This window comes from Ammospiza caudacuta, chromosome Z (genome assembly GCF_027887145.1).
Source record: "Ammospiza caudacuta isolate bAmmCau1 chromosome Z, bAmmCau1.pri, whole genome shotgun sequence".
NCBI classification, from domain to species: Eukaryota; Metazoa; Chordata; class Aves; order Passeriformes; family Passerellidae; genus Ammospiza; species Ammospiza caudacuta.
Window position 1 is genome coordinate 62,329,813 of NC_080632.1, and position 24,845 is coordinate 62,354,657.

Sequence of the window (24,845 nt, forward strand, 5' to 3'; positions counted from 1 at the left end):
TGCCTAAAGTTTGTCTTAATATTATTTGAGCATATAATTTGAGCATGTCCTACCATGAACATGCATGGTAGAATCAACTTTTTTTAAGTCAGATTGTTTGCTTAACCAAGGAGAAAGGATGTTTTGTGTTACTCATGATAATGACTAACACAGACATTTGGATAGTAAACTGGAGATCAATTTCCTTAGTTGAAAAGCCTGTCATATTACCAATAACACATACAGGAAAGATACCAAGTGTAATACTAAAGTACTCACTTGATCCCTCAGTGATTGTGCTGTTTATGGAGCTTCCTCCAGTTGAACTGCACTTTTTGCTGTCTTTGAACTGTTTCCGTCTTCTGGCCCACTGATCTATTGCATCTTCCTGGGAACTGTCACTTGCTCTGGCGTCTTTCTTCAAAGGCAATTTTCTTGTTTTATTCATTTCTGATTTCAAGTCTAAGTTATAACCAGATGTTGTTCATAAGAAATATGTGACACAACTTGTATAAGTAATTTTACTGTGTAATAACTCCACATTCTAAATCCAAGAATAATCTAACCAATATATAAATGAAAATACCAAATAATACTGAAAATATTCCGAAAATATGCATTTGATACTAATTGAGTAGAAGTGTCTCTAGTTAAATTACTACACAGCATAGTACATCACTATTTTAATGCAGAAACTTGTAAATTGCTCATGGTCTTGTTTAATATCATACATTTCTGAAGCAGTCAATAGGTAGATAGATATATAAACTCCTATTTGAATACTAATAATCTTGTGAGAAATGCATGAAGATTTTTCTGGTTTAGACTTCTTTCTAGTTAAGGCAGAATAACCTTAATTGTTGCATTATTATTTCAGATAAAACAGCAATGATAAAACAAATCTTGTATTATATTCTGTATTAAAAATGTGACTGTAACCACTGGCAAGGACAGATAGAGAGAAAGTCCAACTTCCACAGGCTCCCTGGAGGACTCTGTAGATACACTCATGGCTGCACAGCCTTTTTCTGGCTTCAGCCAGATGTTCATCACACGTAACTCAGCAAGGCCATTCCAGGGCACTATTCCAGACCATTGCTGAGACTCAGGAAACCTATCTCTTTCAATGCCCTTCTAGTGCCCTTTGCAGGGGTCTTTTCCTCTTTGATACACTCATGAAGTACCCAGAACACTAGAGGCTTCTAGACTGCCTTTCCCCCATCCTGTTTACCACCGTAGCATCTGTTGTAGAAGTTCTCATTCTTTGCAGAAAAATTACACATTTGCTTTCCAGCGTCACTGGATTACTATACTCCATAAGTCCCACACTGCCCAATGTCTTGGTAAAGTAGGCTGTAAAATTTTTTCTGGATGTACACATTTATTCATTTAAAGGAGGACCTCCACAGCATTGCTGGGAATGAAGATAAATCAAAATATGACCCTGGACCAAAAGAGGGCCAAAGCAAGATGACAGGTATGAGAAAGATCACACGTAGATAATTCTTAGCAAAGGGCAAAAGCAAAGAGAGAATAAAAGAAGAGAAAAGAAAAAAAAAAGAAAAACATAGCTATATTTCACTTCTGTGCTGTGTCCTTAACCATTTAGGTCTAACATCTGGGAAGTCAAGGATTTTGGTATACTGTTTCCTTTAGTATCTTAATTCTATACCTTGTTCTATAGAGATTTCCATTTCATCAATTCTCTAGTTTACATATGGATACCAAGATATTGGTACTGAGATACTTATGTTGAGATACTGGTCTATATAGCAATATGAATCTATGTAGTATATATCTAAATAGTGTAGAAAATACTTTAGGTGTTTTTTTTAAATTTCCATTACCAATGCCAAACAAGACAGCCATGGAGGTCATGCCAGTCTTTCTGCAGGTATGGTGAACTAACAGATTTTTTAAAATTTCAGCTTCTTTGAACTAGGATTATATTAGACATTTTCCATGAGAAAATGTGTATTTTTCAATTATATAAACCTCTTAACCTCCAAATCTGCTGGAAACATTGCCTTCTGGAAAGATGAATTTGAGATGTATTTGCATATAACCTGATTAATAATAAAAAATAAAATTAAAGCGTTTGGAGTGATGTTTTAACAACACATACACACATATGTGTGTACATATTCATAATGTAAAAGGCTCACATTGTAGTGTGCAATATCCCAGGATGGCTTAAAATTTTTATACTTCAAAACACTCATTTTAAAAGACAAGTTATGGATATGGATAGATGGATAAAAAAAAGAAAGACAGGAAATTTTGTAAAATTAGCTATTAAAAATAAGCCTTTTTCATACACAGTTTCTCCAAACATGTAAAAGAGAGGAGAAAAGCAGGTTAAAGGATCCCCTATGGTCATCCAATGAAAATGTTCAGCCAGTATATATATTCAGTATTCATGTTGATCACATGGATTTGAAAGCTAGATTTATGTGTTTTTAAACACTGACTTGCGCTCTGAGTTCATATCACACAGCAAATGCTTTTACTATTACTTCCAGCAATGGTGCTTTCTTCTCTCACTAGATGTGCAGGATAGGAGGGACATTTAATGTAGGAAAACTGATTCTTGAGCAAAGCTGCATTAATTTTTTTGGTTTCTTTAAAATTTCGATTTTTCGGCTCTGCAAGATGGATCCTAGAATCCTCAGCAGAATAACTGCATATTATAACCCCATGGCTACACATATACCATAACAATATCATTGAAAACTTTTAATATATATTTATTTACCAAGTAAACAGATGTCACAAAAGCTCCTATGCAAAAGGTGTGTAAGTGATATTAACTTGAAAAGTGTTGTAACACCTACCTTTCTGACTAATATGTCTTACTGATGATGACATATCTGCAGTCTCATAATAATCTTCTTTCATTTCAAAATTTGATTCAATTTCTTCAAAGTTGGACTTGACTAACAGAGGTAGTTGATTTACTCCAGGCTCTCTCCTTAAACTATTGTCAGTTGACTGTTTACTGCAGAAGTCCTCCAATCTTTGCTTAATGTTTAAATGTTCTGTAAAATTCTCTTTATTTTCTGTGCATACTGAAGAGGTAGATAATACGAAGATCTGTGCTGAATTATTACGGCAATCAGATTCAACAAGGACATCTCCAGATACATACTGTACCTCAGAAAGGCTTTCCAATGCTTTATTCATGTCATTCTCTTTGTGATCTAACAAGGATGACAGCAAAGATTTTTCTTGTATACTGCAGGTAAGGTTAGATTCTTTCCTCACTGCAGAGCCAAAACATTCAGGTGTCAATGTAGTGTTGCCTTGGACAAGTCTTCCTTCTACTTCTCCGGTTATCACTGGAGGGTCAGTCAGTACTGAGTCTCTCCTTTTATTTGTAACCTCAGACTGTGCATAAGGTGGGTGAACATTTAACTGTAAAACTGAACATTGTATTGGGATGCTTTCTGTAGATGCATAATTAGTACTTCCTTTATCATTAATGAACTCACCCGAAGGGCTTGTAGAAAGTGTAGAGGCTTGTATCAGGTGAGCTTTGTTTTGCCATTCAACATGCTTTTCTACAGAGCTGTACTCTGATTTCTCTTTATCTAAAGCTTCAGTAGACTCTGAGTCTTCTTCCCACATGGATAGGTTTCCCAGAGGCTCTTCATGGTCATTTTCTCTTTTGTCAGGTGTAGTACCTCTGGAATGAAGACTCTCCATTAGTGTTTCTTCTGTTTCTTCATCTTGCCCCACACAGTCTGCACAGTCTTTCAGTAAACAAGTGCCATCTAGACAGACACCTTCTTCAGGCTCAGATGGATAAATGGTAATATTACGATCAAATGATGTCAAAGCATACTGATATGAAGACTTAAGACTTCTCAAATTTCTCAGTGAGGAGGTCAAGTCAGGATACTTGCAAAGCTCTGTCAGAGAGGAGGTCAAATCAGGACACTTAAAAAGTTCCTTATATTTCGTAGGAATATGTGAGTTCCTGTTACGGACATCTGCTTTGGTCTCCTTAAGCAATACATTTAAGGACGGCAGTGAGTAAAAGCCAGAATCCCTTCTACGGTGAACTGGTGATGGCACCTCCAGGGTAGTATCTGGGAAAGACTTTCTTCTTGCTGTTTTGGGTCCTCTATCTCTGTGTTTATCACAGTTATTTCTTTCTTGACGTAATACATTGCTCTTATTAACGCATTCTTTCCCATTGTTTGGATTATGCAAGGTATTAATAGCTACGATACAATTAGTATTATTTATTTTTGAGAAAAGCATTTTATCCTTAGAAAAATCTTCCTTTTCATTGGTATGGTCTTCATAGTCCTCTGTGTTAAGTTTACAGAAATAATTTTCTTCCCCCCAAATACTCAAGGCTGTAGTGAGACTGTCAGATTCCTTTCTGCTATTAACAGAAGATATGCCTTCTGCAATTGTATCCAGGTGCATTTTGTCACAGTCAGCAAATTCTTTAGGTGGAGGAAGAAGTGTATATCCATCTGGAAATGTAAAATCTGCTTTTTCATGAAAGCTAAGCAATGACTCACAGTCTGTGTTACCCAGTGCCTCTGTAACAGAATAATCTGTTTCACTCCAGTATGTATCTTCATGTTCCCTGTTGAGTGGTTTGCTCTGCACCTGCTCACCAGCTTTGATGTTAACCTTCAGATTTTTATTTCTGCTGGTATATTCCACCTGAATGTGTTTAGTTTCAATGTTCATTTCCAGGGAGGGACTTTCATTGATGGCACTTTGAATTTTATGCAGAGAGGATCCCTTATATTTACCCCTGTGTTCTGCTGAATGTTTAGTTAAAGGGCATTCATACTTTGAACATTTTGAACACTGACTTTTCTGGCATTGTCTTTCATGACGTTTCTTTTTCTTTGAACTCTTCCTTTGTTGATCTCCAACTTTTGTTTCAGAATCAAAAAAAGAAATATTCTTAATTTCTATTTCAATATTAAAAGAGCCATATTTTACTTCTGCAGAAATTTTTCCAGTGGCCAAGCTAACTGAGTCCGAAGAATCTGGCTTGCCCCACAGTGTAATTTTTCCTTTGGATGACCCCTCTGACTCACGAAAAGTTACTGTAGCTAGGATTTCATCTTGCTGAGGTGAGATCATTTTAGGAGTGCAGTTCTTTTCCTTCTTCCCTTCTTTTTCAATGTCTGATACATTATCAAGGTCTCTATCTTCAGAAGCATCTGAGCTACTCTGATTCTTGTTTTCATTATATTTTCCATCTTCTTCAGCACCCTGTACATCCAGTGGCTCTGTGAAGTGAGACAGAGCCTTATGTGCTTTATTTTCAAGGCTTCCTACACTTTGCTGGCATTTACAAATGGGTGACAACTGTGCATCTAATTCAAGGTTAAAAAAAAAGAAAAAACATTTTTCCATTATTTGGTAAGCAGTATTATAAATATGTGATTAGCTTTGAGACAGTTTTCATAGAAAATGCCTACACTATCTTTAAGATGTAGTGTATTTTCCACATTATTACTTTTCAATTTCAGTATTAACTAGTTTTGTCATAGTTAACTGATAAGGAATGCAAAATGAGATGAACAGGATGGGCCACATTACTTCACTCTGATCTGAGAAATTCAATATATTTGCAATTTTTTAAAAGAAATTTTTACTTTTGTTAGGGTATAAGATATCCTATTTGCTTATAATAAGAGCTACATTAGAAATTTTATTACTCCTCCTAATATTTACTTTTTTTCTGTGAACACACTGAGTTCCCACTGCCTGCTTGCAGTCTGGGTAAATTCTATGGAAGTTGGCTTTTATAATCCTTTTACAAATGAGCAAACAAAGGGATTAATGAATACAATCACACAGCAGGTCAGTGGCACATTGACAGAAGATGTGAGTCACAGCTACCTGATTTAAGTAGAATAAAATAGTGTTTCCTGGCTGTACTAGGCAAGATTTCATGGCATTCACACAATGACATAAAATTCTGTCTTGCTTTGGTTTTTGTAATAAAAGGTCATGTGCATTACAAGGTAACAGTTTAATAGTGACATCTACTTAAACAGGATTAGAACAAGCTATTAAACTAAGACAACACTGAGATTTACACCAAGAATGGTGACATTTTGAGGCAATTGAACAATAATATATTTGGAAAGCTTTTGCCAGAAATAAATAGGATAGCAGCTTAACTAAAGTAAAAGAACTAGCTTCACCATTATGTAATACATTACCTGTATGTATCCACCACACTTAAGTGTAAATATTTCCAATGTGACAAACACTGGGCACAAAACAGAATTTCTGTCTTGATGAGTAAATTAAGAATAGCCACATACGTTTCTGTTGATTTTATTTTATATTAAACATTTCTGTAAACTTACATTCTCTGGAATCTGAGCTCTTTCTGCTCTTGCAGCCTTTTCTTTTCTTTCTACTCATTTCTAAGAACCAAGGGCATCTGTGTTCTAGTTTTCTGTGTGGGAGGGAAAACAATGGATAATGAGAAAGATTCTCTGGAATAGTTTTGCCCTCTAACTCTCAGGTTTACTAACTTGTTTTATTATAATTTGTTATAATAAAAAATAGAAAAGTTCTAGAGCAGGTACTAATGCATTTATTTCTTCTTTTATTTATTTAGGAACAACTTTTGAAGATTTAAAAAATAGTATCCTAAAATCAAGATCTCATTATCTCAGTTTAGGGCCTGAACCAATACCCTTTAATGTCTGTGGAAGCTTTGAGCAGTGGGTGATCTTTTACAGTCTATGATTTTATCTGATTCAGATTTTTAGAGATTAATACTTTGTTTTAAGCATTCATTTTAAATTCAATCTTATTTATATGTGCAACAAAATACTTCATAATAATTGTTTTTTTCTCTTGAGAAGGGATTCTTTGAAGTGAGAAGTATTTGAACACCTAATATATCATAGGTGTGGTCTTGGAAATCAATAGAGTTATTGTTGGGAAAAATCAACTAATTACAAGTGTTATTAGTCATAATAGTCTTTGGATGCTTGTTTATCAGAACATGCAATACATCACTGTGGAAGAGTGTGAGTGAATTTTTAAGGCCACAAACTTACTGGAATAATGAGGATATATGAATCTTGTTACAAGGATAAAGCTTTTAAAATAATTACACTGAAATTTTAAGACTCATGTTACATGTCACTGTATGCCATGATACATAGCTAGCCAAACAACTGGAATGAAATTTTTTCAAGACACAGTCATTTCTACTTCTGAAAAATTTTAAGTTAGTGTGAGGCTTGAATGACTGAATATGGCAATATACATTCTTTAGCTGGCTGCAAAATGAAGGCAATTCTCCTCTGTCTTTTTGGAAGACACTACTGGCAGACTGTGAAAATGGTGTACTCATTTTACAGCAGGCACTTTGCAATGTTAACACTCTCAGTTTCAGTTTGAAGATATATCTGTACTTTTTCCAGGAGTTTTTGGTCTATCAGCTCTTGGATATTAATTATAGTATTTACACATTACTTTTATTGTACCTGCAGTATGTTAAATTGTTGATACCTTAAATTTCACAAAAACATTGGAAACAACTTCATGATGCAAATAGTTTTGCTGCCCATACTACATTTCCATATGTTAATTTATCCTTTCTACTCTTAGGCCTACCATATCAGAAGAGACACCCATTCTTTGCTTTTCATTTATTCTACCCACGCATTGTCTTGGTCTATTCTTGTCTCGTTGATCCTGGGGCTGAGATGTGATAAGAGAATTAGGAATCTCATCAACTTGAATCCTACTCATGAGCAGACCTATTGACTTGAGCAAGGATTAGTTGTATGCAATGAGGACTGCAGGGTAAGACTTTGCCTTAGGAACTATTTTGTTCACTGCTGGACACTAGATGTACAAGAGACAAATTAGCTTAACTGGGAATAGAAGCATTCAGCATTTGCCTGGATGGAAGCCAAAGTCCATTGACATAGTTTCTTACATAATAGGTAACTCTTACTACATAGATTACAGCTTGGGTTAGCTCAGAATAACAACATCCTAATTTTGAGTAAAAGATCAGTCTAGAAATGTTTGTATTTATATTTATATCCCACTATAAATACAGGTAAATCTCTGTTTAGAACGTATTTATTTTCATTGTTGATAACATCTATAATGCTGTTTCCTTCAGGTTAATGCAGATGATGACAAGCTCTGAGAAAATGAAAGCTAAAACAAAAAACCCCAAAACCAATGTAACGAATGGCTTTGAGTTCATCTTGTTATGCAGGAAAAATTGCCTTAGAAACACTGATTGGAAGTAAATTTGAAAACATAGGAGCTATTTTAATTTATGTTTATATGTTTATATAGTGGAGATTTTACGTGAAACTACATGTGTTCGTTTTCTAAACAACCATGTTCAGTGAACCTATAAGGATGAGACTGTCAGAAAAGGCAAAGGTAAAAAAAGAAAGGAAAATACAGAGAATATATTTGTTAATGCTGAATCAGAATGGTGCAACGACACAATAAATTTGAAAAATATTTTAAGTTTTTTCAGGACAATATAAACTATCCTTTGAGGCTGTAAGTCTCTTATAATTCAGAATCCTATACTCTATTCATAGCCAAAACCTATGAAGATTTTGGCTATGATTATATTCAGAGGTACCTCATTATATACCTCCCTACTGAATTCTACAGTGCTCACAGACTTTAGAACAATAATGTCACAGCCTACCAAAACAGGCCTTTCTCAAAGAAGAATATTTTACTGCTCTTTCCTTCTGCATTTCAACATTTCCTCCCTTTTGATACAGAATCATTTCTGTCCCTGTTTCCTTAGATGAATTTAGTAACACTGATTTTAATTCTCATTTACTTCCATTGTGTCTCTTTGTATTTCACAATATTCTAGTGTTCCATACTAATCATTGCTTTTACTTTGCTTTGCAAGTTACTAGCTATGTGTGGTCCAGTCTCTAACTGCTTAGTTCCTCTCCTCTAATTACTAAAGTTTGAATTTTCCAGTGTGAATTAGACAATCACAGAATGGCTCATGCTGGAAGGGAACTTAAAGATCATCTCATCCCAACACCGCTGCCATGGACAGGGATACCTTCCACTAGATCAGGCTGCTTAAAGCTCCATCCAGTTTGGCCCTGAACACCTCCAGAGATGGGGCATCCCCAGCCTCTCTGAGTGACCTGTTTCAGTGCCTCACAGTGAAGTAACTGACACAATTAAAACCATAGAAACTCTAAACAGAATTATCCAAAGCCATCTGAGACTCTCAAATATGTCTAGGCAAATGCTAAAGTTTACTACTTGATTTATTCTTTTTATTTTCTGCACTGATTGTAGTCTGTGGCATTTTCCCTACTTTACATTTTATACACTGGGGTAGATGTCCCACATATAAGTTACAATGTCAAACAATGACATCTATAACAACCATAACAACCATTTCCAAAAATGAAACGGAGTTTCTATACTGAAAGGAGTTACTGTCATGTAATACTATAATTCTTTCTCAATCATTCTCAAATAAATTTCTTTTTCAATTCTTTCTCAAATAAATTAATCCAATTTATTTGAGCTTCAGAATTCCTTGTCCCTCTTAACTGAAACCAGGGGAATTCATAGTATTTGCTTATACTCAGCCCCCCAAAAAAACCCTGCCGAGTAATTGCACACTATAAAAATTTTATCTGAAAATGAGGTAGTTTTTTTATTTTCAAAATGTTTGGGAGTATAAAATTTAAACTACTGTCATATTTGAAAAATATTCCATTGTTCACAGAAAGCAATATGGGCAAAATCTGTCACCCTATCCTAACTTCTAGGATTTGATATCTGGTGTCTGAAATGGAAACCATATTTCCTGACATTTCCTGACCACGTAGTTTCTAGGGTCACTTTCCCCAGAGGAGCAATTCATATGAAGTAAGTAAGGAGCAATTTAGACTTTTAGAGTGACAAAAGAATTTGAGGCACTTATTTCATACACTCTTTTTTAGCTTTGGCAGAGGTCTTGAGAAAATACCAGCATTTCTGAGCTGAACATTAGAATGCTTCTCTCCTGGGAAAGAAATAGGGATGTACTTTACCAAAGCTAGACTAGTTTGCAGGATGATGAAATGGTAGGAGGAAAAAAATTACTATCTAGGCTTACTTAAGTGCTGAAAAATTAAAATGTAAGCTTCTCTACTCAACAGCATCCTCTTCTCTCAACTCAACTCTCAATATTCCTTCTTGACTACTAATTCTGTAGTCTTATCATAGCACTCATCATATTCCAGTGTGAAATGTTGGTTGCAGAAAGCCAATACTTCTAACAAATGCAAGTTCATACAAATAGGCTTTAATTTCCAAAATTATATACCACTAAACTTATAGTACTTAGATGCTAAAATAAGATAACCAATACAGATTTAGGAATCAAGTATCCGTCTTAAAAATCTTATCATTTAGGAAAACAGTCATATTTCCTTACTGTGAAAAAAATCTGCAGAATTTCTATTTAACAAAATTTATGATTAATTGTAACAATTAGTAGCTACAGAATACTAATTAAAATAGTCTAATTTACCAGAAAAAGGCTTATACTTACCATTGCTATAATCCAATATTCATTTTCCTCAGATGCTTGCTGTTACCGACTGTGAAAAGTCTGCTTTTCTAAGCTCATGAAGGATGGGCTGGCTGTCTTACTAAGGCTTAATAGGATAACAAGTTAAATTTTTTTTCTCTAGACTTACCCCCGTAAGTACCATCAAACCCAGTCAGCAGTGATATACAGTATATACATATCCTTCAAACCAATGAAGCAATAAAGGACTATCACTTATTTAACTCTTTACACATAAAGCAGATAATAAAATAACAACTAAATTATCCAGCAGCTAAAAAACGCCAGCTCCATCTGAAAAGCCTTAATCAATCAGATTACCTAATTAAAATTAAAGATAAAAGAGGGAGCAATGTTTACAGCCTTGTTCCACTTCTTTTTCTATTTCTGTCTGCTAAGCTCAGAATCTGATTAGTATATTTAATTCCATGAAGCATCATGACTGGTCTACCTATAATCAGCCTGTTAACATCCACCCATTTTTCCCTCACATCTTGCAGATTTCAATGTAATCAGACTTCAATCAGTAATCAGTTAATTGGCAAGTACTGACTTGCCAATGCTCCTATAGAAAACATAATGTTCAAATTATAGAATCAACACTGGAATGATTCTACTTTTCATGTGTTTACATATATCCAGAATGAAAAATGAGTTAAAAGTAGTATGTTTATTAGGACAAATGCAAAGTTTGTAAAAATATCATAACCAGTATTATACTTACATAGAATGTCATTACATTGCATGAGATTACAGTTTCATTTGAAGTATCAATTTTGGTTTGTGTTCAAAGACCTAATTATCTTTTCCTGCTTTATTAAGGTACTATTTCTATTATCTGTAAATTATTATAAAAACAGATAAAATACATATTATTTTCAAATTATACATTGAATAGAAGGTAGTTCTCTTTAGTACACAGGCAAACGGGGATAAAAGGCATCTCCAGAATTTTCTGCCTTGTACATTTGATATCATGAGTACTATTTTTGGTCTGATACCATTGTACAAGGAGGGGAGACAAGTGACAGATCATTACTCACAGCATAGAAAAAACCACTCTTTTTAGTAAGTAACACTATTCTCTTAATCTACTGCATTAACTTCATGGCAAGAATTAGCCTGCTTTCAAAGCTGCTGCTGTCTTTTGTGTAAGGTGAACTACTCAGATCTTCTGGAGGTGTTGCCCATACAACACTCCAGTCAGAACCACTACACTCTCTTCAACTGTTTCTAAATTAAACTTTCCTGAACTGCCGTAGTTGCCAGAAAACCACAGAATTTGGCTCTTCAATTTGACATTTCCTGTGTAAACCGCAAACAGTAACTGTCCTTACAATGTATAGGTAATTTTGAAATAAATTCAAACCCTGACATACAAATAGGGAAAATTAAGCAATAAAAAGCCAGGAAAAGTCTTTTCTTAAATGGATTAAATTTATATAACTAGCTTTCTTAGGTTTGTCTTTTTCCCTGCAAATGGAATTCTTCTCTTGGTAAGGGAAAAAGGAAAAGAAACCTTCAAAACCATTTTCAGAAGCTTGGCTTAGATTTTGAATATCTATAAAGACTAAAAATCATTGACACTTAAATTATTAAACTTGAAAGATCATTAAAAGATTACTCTCAAAATCAGAGATTAAGTGTTGTTCCTTTTGTCATATTTTTCTGGTTTTCTTCATACATAAAAGTGTACATTTTTAATTTATTTATTAGCATTGTAACTGCACATATATACTGGTACACAGATTCTCAAAAAAAAATTAAGCAGATTATTAACATCAGTTTTAATTAGGGATACTGTGTTTGGAGTTTCACTTTTAGAAGCACATCTCTGTAGCCACTCACCATAATTTTCTACACAAGAACTGTTCCCATATTTCTAGAAGTATTCCTATGGGTCTTAGTCATGTACATTTAGCTACCTCAAAGCCACAAACTACTTATGTTTATGCTTCCTATATTTGCTCTACACTTTATCCTCCTTCTTCCATCTGGCTCCTCATTCCTTTGTTCATCTCTCTGAATGTAATCACCACAGCACTAGCTGAAACTTCCTTTCACTGCTTAGCTTTCACCACTTTTTGTATACTTTCCAATATTCTCCTTTACTCTATGAGCAACCTGCAACTAATAATTGCCATTGTTACCATGCAGTCTTGCTGGTACGTGCACCCTACAACAGCTTTCCATAACTCACTTTCTCTGTAAAAGCAATTTTAAGGGAAGCACTGTATTGTTTCCTTCTCCTTGCCAGACAAGAAATAACCTGTATTCATTTTTATGTATGGCTAAAACAGGGAAGAGAATGAAGCAACATAATATGTCAAATACTCCAAATCTGTCAGGAAGGCTTTTTGCTTTAAAGTTTCTTAGGTACTGCCTTACCAAAAAACCATGAAAACTGCTGAGCATAGTGCGACATGGATGGGGAAAACAAAGTACAATCAGGATTTGTAAAACAGTTTTACTGATTCCAGATTGCTGACAATTTTGGAAAAAAATGTGACACCATTCACTGTTAAAAACAAATTACTCCAAATAAACAAATCACAAAATAATAAGTTTACATTTGTCACTACAACTTCCTCAGGTCATTTGCATTCCTTTTGACATCACTGCAATGACTGCAGAATGACAGACTATGAACTATTACATAATGAAATTTATATTAAACCAGTATACTTCTCTTTTTAGAATATCAACACTATCCTAAATAACTTGATAAATTAAGGCACAAATCTGAACTGTAGCATTAAAAACACATAAATACATATTTTAATTAATATATCCCTGCAGTCTTATAGCTGCAGTAAATATATTTCTTTCAAATATAAGATTCTTAATAGCAGTAACAATCTTGGCATCTCTATTTCCATAAAGAACTTTGTGCATATTTTGAGATACATCTTGTTCCTCCTTCTCCATTATTCTGTAATTTCATTTCTAATTATCAGAGAATCAAATTACTCACTGCCTAGCATCAGTTAAGTACATTATTATCTTATGAAAACACTAATACTTAGGCATTCAGGAGTGGTTCTCCAACACCTTTTTCAAAAACAAAGTATTGTGTTATACCTTTAAATTCAGGCTGACATACAATTGGGTAAGTGCAAGCCAAGTCAGAATGTACGAGCAAATGCTCTGCTTTGAGCATTAACATAAATTAGGTTATTAATGTAAAAGATACGAAGTACCACATATTCATTACTTACATATGCTACTGACTTTAAAATAACCATACTTGGTAAGGCTTTCAGCACTGAATGTAGGTTTTTGTGACAGGTCAAATTTAAAAAATGGACATATGCAAAAATAAGAGAGAAACAGTTAAGGCCAAAGAGGAGGATGTAAGTAGAGAATTCAAACACCAGGCAAGGTCAGATAGCCCTCTTTGTAATGCTATGAATCCTTCCAGTGGGGGAAGACCAAATCAAACATAAGAAGTGTAAAGAAAAAGGCATAATAATTTCATTCTAGAACAAGAAAGCCTGTACTCAACAAGGTACCAATTCTACTTATTTGGTGCTTGCTTGCTTGGGATAATTATTGGGTTTTGTCCCAATCTAATTCAGGTCTGAAAATACCTACAAAGATTGCATGGTTTAGCTCTAGAACCAATGTAAAGGTTCAGAAAATCACTTGATTACACATTCACTAGACAAAAAGTTCTAATTTGTTCCTAATTAAGCATTCAATAGAAGAAGTAAGTTAAAGAAATCAATTATTTGAACTAAAGATTAGCATTCATTCCAATCCAATGTTTCATCAACTGGTGTGCAATAGCTCGACTTGGTGGTACAAAGAAAGAACGCTGGTTTCCTTTAATGAGAACTTCCACGACCTGCAATAAAAGCAGATTTTTTTACCTTTAGAAGATAGCATTATAAACTATGTAGAATCTAACATTGTTCAGATTCAGAAATGATCTTCCTATAATGATCCATCAGTCTGCCACTGCTATACCTATTAAAGAGCTACTAAGAGATTCTCCAAGGTAAATGCAGAGAAAGTCCAACATTGTGTGAATTATGACATTTTTGAGCCTAATGTGCTCCAAAGGATACCTTCTTCCTAACAGAATTGCGGAGACCGCTAGTATATTATTTAAGGTTTCTGTGAAGCTTTTTTATGGCAAGGACCACCAGATGGTGCTCTATACTGTGACAAAAATATTTTTTTTAATGTTTACATGTAGTGCCACGGAGATGTGTTTTCTTAGTCTTCTGAAGAAGTTGCAAGTAACGTGAATTCAGTTTCAGCACATTTCTGAAGCTTATTTCCAGCTGTATGCCAATCTGCATGCTACTAGTTGCATTCAGAACTGATATTCCTTTAAAATAATGCTCCCAGTGTTAACAGAAACACACTGAGATTGTAGGTGATTAACTTTGCCTTCAAGGAGACTTACAGTCCAAATGCTTTGAACAGCTAGGCAGATGTCCAGTGTTATTAAAAGCTTAGCTTCTAAGTTGCCCATAGGAAAACCTGTGAAAACTAAGTTGTGCAAGCAACCTTTCCTTCTACTCATGAACTGAAGTATCTCTGTGAAAGTCTTTTCAGCCTCACTTTTATTTGACTGTATTTTAACTACTGATGGAAGTTAGGTGTAGGATTTCTTATTAATGCACAGTAAGCTGCATTTAATAACAGAGTATTAAAATAGTACTGCATGAAAAAAAAAAGATATTCAATCTAATTAATTCCCAGAGTCCTTACTTTAACTTCCACCCTCACAGCATATCTGGTAGCATGCCTGTTTGGAGAAACTGTAATGAATAATGCTATTAAATATTACTACTGCATGAAAAGCACAGGCATGCTAAGGACACGGGTTACAATAACTTGACTATCTCACAGAAGGGAAAGGTGAAGAGCAAACTGGCAAAAACATCATAAAATGAGCATGCAAGTAACTCAGACATTACTGTGAATACCTATCTTTTTCTGGTTGTGTCTAACCTACACCGACAATATACTGCCTCTCAAACCTCCAACTATCATTTATCAACCTAGTTACAAAACAACTAATAATACCCCTAGACAAAATAGGACACAAATGAGCCCTAATTTTAACATCCCTCATAATCTTCCTCCTACTCATTAATCTTCTAGGCCTACTACCTTACACATTTACCCCAACCACCCAATTATCTATAAACTTAGCCCTAGCTTTCCTCATATGATTAGCCACCCTCCTAACAGGACTGCAAAACCAACTCTCTGCCTCACTAGGCCACCTCCTGCCAGAAGGCACCCCTACTCCACTGATCCCAGCTCTGCTGTATGATAAAATGAAGAGTACACATGCTTACTTGGCTTGCTGAAAAAGCAAGTGTCTGTTGTATGCCAGAACCAATACAGTCACAGACTAATCAATAGAAGAAGAAAATGAAATTGAACTTTACCTGTTCTCTAGTGAACCAGCGTGCATCCTCTATTTCATTCTTGTCAACTTTAATTTCTGTGGACACTGCAACAGCTAAGCAGCCAATCATTAGGGAGGAGGGCATTGGCCACGGCTGACAAGAGATGTACTGAACATGGGCAACTTTCACTCCAGCCTCCTCCTCTACTTCTCTTCGAACAGCATTTTCTATGGTTTCACCTAATCAAAAAGGGCAAAGAACAAGCAGCTCATGAAAATACTCCAAGCAATGATCACATGCTGTGCTTTGAACTGACTCAAAAATTTGAAACTGCCCAAGGCAATTATCTATAAAGATCTAGTTCACAGATCAGGGCAAAGACCTCAGCACAAGACACAAAAGTCTAATAAGGTAAAACAGCCACAAAAGCAAAATGGAACTTTGAAATAAAGTGTAGTCATTTCTCCACTATAATATTTATTTTCTGAATTGGTAATTCCTTACACACACAAACCATTATCACTATATCTAAAATGTCAAAAATTAAGTAGAAAATACATAATTCCTCTAATTATTCTTGAAACATTCATTTGTAGCTAGCAGTGTTAATCTCTGGATTTTCAGTATGATTGCAACAGCATGTACTACAACTTGAAAAATCAGTATTTAGAATTACAATAGTAAGAAAACAGAGATTTAGAATACTTGCTCACATTTCTGCGTTGTATTATTCCCTTTGCCAGACTCATTCTTCATTGTCTTAACACATAGAGACAACACTGTAAATAGAAACTGCAATGGAAAGCTCTGCTTCCATATCCATAAAAAACTGTAGGTGCATGTGTGCGGAACGCTGATGGTCGCCAGCCTACATAGGTGCACATGCACTGTGCTGTAACTGCTGGTTACAGGTTCATTAAAGGACAGAGTCCATCCATCAGACATAAATATCTTGACTTTTTTCAAATGATACCTGAATAAACTTGTTCATACTGTCACTGTATGTCAACCTGCACATGTTTACTGTATATATTTATTCACTATAATTTCACTGGTGATAAAGATCTGTTCACAATATAGAATATTTTGCAAGTTGATCAGCAGGTACTTATAACTGTAACTAATTTCAACTATTGTTGCTTGACATAGCTATTGAAAAATCTCTTTATCTTTCTTTCAGAATTATGGAATTTCTATTTATCTACTTATTATTTATTTCCATAGAATCAATCAGGCCCTAAACACCTAAGTATATGCTTAACTTAATGACAGCTTTAACTCAGACTTTAACACTTACTTTTTCTATGCTAAAATCCTTCGCCTAAAGTATCACCAGCCAAGGTGACGTGTTTTAAAATATTTTTTTTTTTCTTTTAGGTAGTGATTTAAGACTACATGATTTGAAAACTGTTCAGTATTTTTATTTACTCAAGTTGCTCTTCGCTTTTTTTTTAATAAATCAACAGCTGCAAAGTACGGAATGGGTATATTTATTGTAACAACTCATCTATTAGGAAGCAAAAAAACTTCAATTTGAGAGAACACAAATTATATTTCTCTGTAATTGTAACGGTATAATACTTTCATTGAGAAAATACACTTGATAAAGGAAAACAAAATTACTCACCAGGTTCTACAAATCCAGCAAGGCAGGTAAACATTCCTGGGGGAAATCTCCTCTGCCTACCTAAAAGGCAATGGTTGCCATCTGGATGGATGACTTGCATTATCACAACAGGATCTGCAAAGGACATGAAATGAATATATTTCAACATTTGAGAGACTTAATGCAGTAAAAACTTCTAGGCTATTCCATACCAATGCATATAAGGGCAAAAATTATATTGAAATCATAACTGCGTCTGTACCCAGAGCAAGCTGTTATTTCGTTTCACTTTGGGGTCACCCTCCATGCAAGATACATCTTTAGTTTGTTGCGCAACATCCGTGCTTAGTAGAAGCAGCTTACTAACCAAGGCTTGAAATGCAGGATAGAAGTTACCCGTAACCAAAGGACACAATCTGCTAAGAGTCAGTACTAATCAGCAATACTAATATATGCATCCAGCATATACCAACAGTTTCTGCAACAAACTCGTTTATTATCACCATCTTTTCACCAAAGAGGTCTGAAGAATGTCTTTTTGACTAAACACCAAATAACTAGACACTTTGCTGACAATGTAAATACTGACTAAACACTGACTACTTTCCACCTTTGACTTCACTTACTCTTTGCTATCAGTTTTTCATATGATGTTGCATTTGACAAATTTTCTCCCTTCTGGTCATTGTATCTTTTTCTTTCTAACTAGTAAAACTTTAAAATATTACTAATGTAATATTTTCTCCTATTGGTCTAAGCAGCCCTATCAACTTGTGATCTTTTCCCCTTTTTATTGTCATCTAGTTTTAAGTAAAAAAGTAGAATGTGACCCTTTATACTGCCAATTCTCATTTATACTCTTGGAACTTCTAACTGATATTAGTTGTTGAAATAAGGTTTGCGTTACCACAGCAATTCTGTATCACAGACTAGTGAAACACAGACTAGTGAAACACAGACTAGTGAAACAAAGAGAAGCCCGAACTACTTAATCCTAAACAGAGCTGAGACACACACAGCTGTGGAGAACACACACAACACTCCACAGTTGTGGAGAAACAAGTATGGAAGACCTAGAACAGAAGTAAGCAGCTGAAATAACTAGAAATAAATTGACATACATGCATAGCAATTTACAAGCAACTAATTTAAAAGCAACTAATTTAAAAGCAAGCCACTTTTGAGTGAATATTCTTACCAACTCTTGGATATGATGTGTTGTGAACTCCTTGGAGACTGGGACAACCCTCTTTTAAGCAAGTTTTCTTGTAACCCCCTTCTTCAGTCTTGGTTGCACTCCCACATGTTGGACAGAATCGGTAATGCTGGTGCCATGCTAAAACAGATCTCGCCTGGGCTATTACTCCTTTAAAAGAATACATGGAGAGTGCACAAAATCAAATATTAATTCATGTTAAGGTTTTAACAGCACAAAAAAGTCAAGTACTGAGTTTTAACACAAAAAATCAAGAGTGTGGTTTGAATCATAATTATGGCTACAAGAGAAATTGAGCAAAATGAGTTATGCAGACCTTTTTCTTTGTAGGAGAGCAAATGCAATAGAACACAGTATTAAAGAGCTACAGGGCAATTTACACATACTCAGAAACAAATTCATCCAGATCAATACCCTGTTTCTCACAGAAGTCACTTTGTGTAGGCAAACTGCCAAAATTACATGTATCAAGTCTTCTTCAGATGACCATTTCAGGGCTACTACAGGTATTGACATAATAATGCATTGTTCCATTTAAACTTAAGGCTCAAGTTGAGCTTTCCTTTCATCCTTATGTAAAAACACAAGTGTTACAATAGCAGTCATTAACAACACTTATTGTTAATGTCCTTACTAACACAAATTCACTTTCGTATCCTAAATTTTCAACACTATCTTGTCAAATGAGTATCCAGCACACCATTATGAAGGACTTGGGTTCTCATTTCTTGTAAATAATAATTTCGTAATTATTAATTTTAATTAACAATTTCATTACTGAAAACTCAGTAATGACAGGTTTTTTTATGTTTAAAATGTTCACGCATTAATATTTAAATAGTACTGTTTAAAACCCATGATGATCAATAGGTTTTACAGTCTAATACTGTCATTGCAGAAATTAGTCCTTTGCAAATGCAAATGTTCTTACATACAAAATTCTTCACAAAACCACTACCAGGCTTTTAAAACCAAAATATTTCTAAAACCACTGAAAACACAATTTCTTTGCAGTGTTTTGTCTTTTCTTTGAATTATACCTCAGGGAATACCAAAGTGTTTCTTTCTGATTATGCATTTTGTATTTGCTGCATTTTATGCACCTTACCAGCTTCTTTTTCAGGTAACTGCAGTAGCGCTGGCATCGCTGGGTGAAGAAAGTAACAGTCCTCATGCTTCTGTTTAAATTTTTCAGCAGAAGCAGAATCTACGCTAAGAGCAAACCAAGCAACTAACCCATCTTCATCTTCTTGCTGAACTCTTCCATTGCAAGCAGCCACCAGATTCATATCAAACTGAAGGTCCACTCCAAGAAAAATCAAGGTACATTCTTCAGTTTGGTTCATGAACTGTTCCACATCCTTGTGGCACAACCTGCAAAGCTTTACTTCTGGTTGCTGCGAGCTCTCTCTTCCCCCACCCAAAGTAACCAAGGGACTGAGATTTGAGAAGAGGATGTACACTGTAGCTGGATGGCTTTGTTTTTTACTGAGCCACTTAGAATCTGTTCTTTTATCACTCCTTCTGTCCAGAAGCGTCATGCCAAAATAATTTTCATATTCTTTCACATCATTTGACAAAAAACTAGGTTTCTGATCACCTTTCACATTAGCCAACAAATTAGCTATGTGTTTGTACCCCCAAAATTTAGCAATGTCCAGAGCTGTCTGCCTTGATTTATTAACGATGGATCTGTCACACCTGAATAAACAGAAAAGAACTGAGGTTACCAGAATAAATATGTTTAGGAAGGGTCCTGTTGCTGTATTATAGCATATGTATCTGACACTATTAAGGTACAAGAACTTCTAGACACTCTGTCAATGCTGGGATAATCTTTAGGCAAAATGTTTAGCATCATGATAATAAAATATAATTTACTTCTTCTTTTGCCAAGGCTGTATTTCACATTTTTGTTGATCCTTTCTTGTTGATCCTTTCCAGATTATCATTCACCAAAATTCATGAAGTAGTACAAAGGCAATGAATTTATTAAAATTCCATATACTGTATCATTAAAAAAAAGGCTCAAAACCAGAGCTTCAAAAGTCAGGCTATAGGTCTGCTCCTCATAATCAGTAATCAAAATGGGAAAAAAACAAAGAAAAAAAAAGAAGCCTAACAAGCATTACTTTCTAGAAGCTACTGGAAGCAGCAACAAAACATTTACAATAAAACATTTTATTGAGGTTAATTGGCTTGTTCAGCCTGGAGAAAAGAAGACTGAGGACAGACCTCACTGGGGTGTCCAACATCCTCGCAAGGGCAAACAGAGGTGCAGATACTAATCTTTTCACTCTGATGACCAGTGACAGGACAAAAAGCCGGACTTTAAAGAATGTTTAGACAACGCTCTCAAACATGGGCACATGGTGGGATTCTTGGGATGACCTGCACAGCTGCAGGAGTTGATCCTTGTGGTCCCTTCTAACTCAGGATACTGGATAATTTACCATGAAATTAGAATCAAGAATACAGCCTCTCCTTAGTGACACAAGCTGGATCCTGTAGGGATCTTTTAGTTACCCAGATGTCTGTAAAGTGAAACAGGTAAGGGATGTTGCCTCATCACATACATTTAAATACTAAAACCAAAAAGAAACCCAAACTTTCAATAGGTTGAGGCTGACTGGGAGATTAAAACAATACAATTTAATTACTTGCTAATCTTGAATTGGTAAGTAAAACAGAAATGTCACTGCAAACGACAAATTATGTAATAAATACTAGACTCATCAGTTTTTAAAACCAGAAGATACCAGTAATATTAATGTTGCTGATACACAGTTAACTGTACCACAGACAAGACCATTTTGAGATTTTATATTAAACTCAGTAGTTTTTGAGGGAATTTGAGTATACTGTTTAGAGAACTATTCAAAACTTAAGTTACAAGTTTTTGCTGCTAAAGCAACTCTTCGCACGACCAGGAATAGGACTCATGGGAATGAAATTAATCTCTCTCAGGAGAGGATTAGGTTGGCTATCGGGAAAATGTTCTTTATCCAGAGGGTGGCTTGGCACTAGAACAGGGCAGTGCTCACAGGACTGTGGCTGACACAGTTCAAGAAATGCTTCAACTATGCTCTCAGGCACATGGTGTGATCCTTGGAGACAGTGCTGTGCAGAACTATGAGTTGGATTTAATCCTTGTGGGTCTCTTTCAACTTAGGACATTCTATGATGCTACAGTTCTGTGACAAAAATGCAACTGACTAGATTTGTAGAATTATTATCTGTAATGTTACAAAATATTATCTTCATAGACATTCATGTTTGTATAACCAGCAACTATAACTGTCAAAATAATTATTCTAAGCATTAACTAAAAAAGACCAATGAGGGTGCAGCATCATTTCATGAACTATATTCAATTGCCTAAAGAGCAACCACGAAAAGGACATTTAAAAGTGATATTAATCTTTTTTTTTTAATTAAGAAAAGCTTAAGTTAAAAAAACTGTTAATCCTATTTAAGAACTGAAAAATTTCCCACCATCACAAAAGATTCCTCAATACACAAAATCTTGCATTATGATTTCCTCTACGTACTGGAACATACTGATTATAGTGGAAACCAGTGGTTCATCTAATGTCCCACTCTGAGCCCCAGCAGAGGCTACAGGTCTTGGCTATGACTGAAAAAAAAATGAAGAGTGGGTGGGACAATTACTGGAGGATGTGGAATGCTATGCCTGAAGTTAGTCATTAACTACAGAATTAACTAAACTTTCTTTTTTCTGTAACTAGGAGTTCAGAACTGAATAGCCTGGGCTTGATTAATGTTAAACTCAGTTAAATGCATTTGATTCTAACTTAGTTTTAAAGCATTTGGAGTAATTTTGGAAAAGGTGAGTCTGTGATGCGAAGAGTCAGCAAACATTCTACCCTAACAAAGATTCAAGTGGATTACAAATCAAGTTTAGAGAAAAAATTTAAGTGGAACAATCAAATACACCAAATTTATCATACGGTAGTTGGAATTAGGGCGCAAACTTTGTTCTATTCTGTGAAAAGTGACAACATATCCTTGAATATCAAAGGAGTAACTTTAGAGATGCTTATAAGTTTTAGACTTTCTTAGCAAAAATAAAAAGCATGATGCAATAGCAGAACCCAGATATAAAATGACACAGAATAAATTTTCCTGAACTTCATCCCTGAAAATTCTGCCATTATGTGTCTGGTAAATTTACTTCCGAGACAAAACTGATAGGGGCAAAAAGGGGGTGCAAAACAGAGCTCTTGAATAGGTTCTCCTAAACAGCTTACCCCTCTTGAAGAAGAACCTGCACAACCTCGAGGTGTCCATTTCTAGCACCGTACATGAGGGCTGTCCAGCCATTCCCTGCAGCTGCATTGACCAGTGATGGCAAGCGCCTGAGCAGCATCTTCAACCCGGCTGTGTCACCAGCAGCAGCAAAGTTATGCAGCTGAGAAACCATGTCCTGATGCAGGTTCTTTTCAAAGTCAGTCATTGTGCCTTCTGAGATTAAAACAAAGAAAACCGAAGTGCCAGAGAGTATACCTCCCACTACTAAGACGATTTAAGCAAAAGACTGAACTTTAATGCTGTACAGAAAATCAGTATTATTACCAAAAATACATATACAAGAAATTCTTGTGATTGGTGTGATATTATTATTCCAAATCTTCGTCCCACCCGCCTCCAAACATTGTGAAACTTTACCTTAACAATCAAAACCAGTTTTAAAGAGGCTTGAGGACCAGAAGATTTCACTGTGGAAATGAAGATTCTGAGTGTGAAAACAATACATAACGGTTTCTAAACCAAAAGCACACAGGCACATAGACACAGAGAGATAGACATACAGACAAACACACAGGCACACGCAGACACCGCTGCCGTGACCGCTGCGCAGCACAGCGACAGCTTCTGCTTCCTCAGGTCCCGCTCCACTCGCTTCCCCAAGGCCGCGACCCGGCCTCAACAGCGGGGCCACGTTACCGCGCGCAGCCTCCGCTGGCGGCCAGGCCCCGTGCCCCTCCCACCGCGCCCGGCAGCCGTGCAGAGGAAGGCCCGCTCCAGCGCTGGCCCGAGAGAGACGGAGCAGGGCGGAGCAGGACCGAGCGGGGCCGAGCGCGATTGCCACGCCCGGCCCTTCAGGCGGGCGCCAGGCTTGAGACGCTGCGTGTTCCCGCAGGGAATTGCCAGTCGTTCCCCGAGCGCCGCTGCTGGACGGGTTGGGTCGATGCACAGGGTTAAAGGGCGAGCAGCCATTTTGTCCGCCGGGCAGGAGTGGTTATAGGGAAATGATCAGATTGATTTTTGGCATTGCTTTACCGCGCTAGCAGAAGGCAAAGGTCGGTGGCAACAGAATGCGGAAGTAGTTGTGAAAAAGGTGCAGCTACTGACATGGGAGCGGAGAAGAGTTAGCGGAGAAATCGGAATGATGTAATCAGCCAGAGGTGTGTCCTGACTAGTCAGGAATATTCCACCAACACCAGAGTTTATGTCCAAAAAGAGGAGTCCTTCAACTTTTTTTTTTTTTCGAATAAAGGGGGAGACTCCACAGGGGCACATGGCTTCGGGATGTTTTCTCTAGAAGTTTCAGAGGCCGCAGCCTCAAATTCTCAGCTATAGGTTGCCCTCTTCCCCATTTCTGAGGTACTAGGAAGGCACAGCCTTCCCGAACCACCTACCACATATCCCCCCTTGAATCTACTGTCATTTTACCCCAAAGATCATAAGTTCAGGCTTGTGCAGACCCTTGTCTGTCTCAGGAGTGTGAAAAATGGGTATTTTATGATTGCCTTTTTGCAAATATTAAAATGAATATTATATGTGTTGTGTAAGAAAGTAATGCTGTATTAATTCTCTTAAGTAGTGTGTTAAATACAGTTTGAGGTTATAAGAAATGTTAAAATAGAAACTATGTTATGTAGGATACTTTTTTTTAAAAAAAGGACTCTCAGCAAGGTAGCAGCCACAGGACACCTAAATCTTTCAGAGAAAAAAAATTTCTTACCCTCTTATCAGAAGAAACAAACTTCTTCCCACCTCAAAGGCGCTGTTATGATTCAGAGGAAGAAGCTGACGATGACCAGACAGAATCCTGTGTTTGAA

The 24,845-nt window shown here is 36.0% G+C and overlaps 2 protein-coding genes across 2 annotated transcripts in view; both read right to left on the bottom strand.

The window, feature by feature from the left end:
- LOC131571632 (uncharacterized) overlaps positions 1 to 6,555 on the bottom strand; it is a 31,857-nt gene extending 25,302 nt beyond the window's left edge. The window contains exons 1-4 of the mRNA XM_058824412.1: positions 6,336 to 6,555; positions 4,338 to 5,330; positions 2,814 to 4,205; positions 259 to 441 (exon numbers count right to left, since the gene is read on the bottom strand). Of these exons, the coding sequence (XP_058680395.1) occupies positions 259 to 441; positions 2,814 to 4,205; positions 4,338 to 5,330; positions 6,336 to 6,393 (2,626 nt within the window). The 5' untranslated portion in view covers positions 6,394 to 6,555. The remainder of the gene's footprint in view (positions 1 to 258; positions 442 to 2,813; positions 4,206 to 4,337; positions 5,331 to 6,335) is intronic.
- Positions 6,556 to 11,219: 4,664 nt separating this feature from the next.
- NUDT12 (nudix hydrolase 12) lies at positions 11,220 to 23,536 on the bottom strand. The gene is made up of 7 exons (XM_058823655.1): positions 23,448 to 23,536; positions 23,030 to 23,243; positions 19,867 to 20,459; positions 18,741 to 18,908; positions 17,564 to 17,677; positions 15,976 to 16,175; positions 11,220 to 14,411 (listed from the first exon to the last, which is right to left on the bottom strand). The coding sequence occupies exons 2-7, from the start codon at positions 23,233 to 23,235 to the stop codon at positions 14,301 to 14,303; spliced, it is 1,392 nt and encodes a 463-aa protein (XP_058679638.1). The 5' UTR covers positions 23,236 to 23,243; positions 23,448 to 23,536; the 3' UTR covers positions 11,220 to 14,300.
- Positions 23,537 to 24,845: the final 1,309 nt, after the last annotated feature.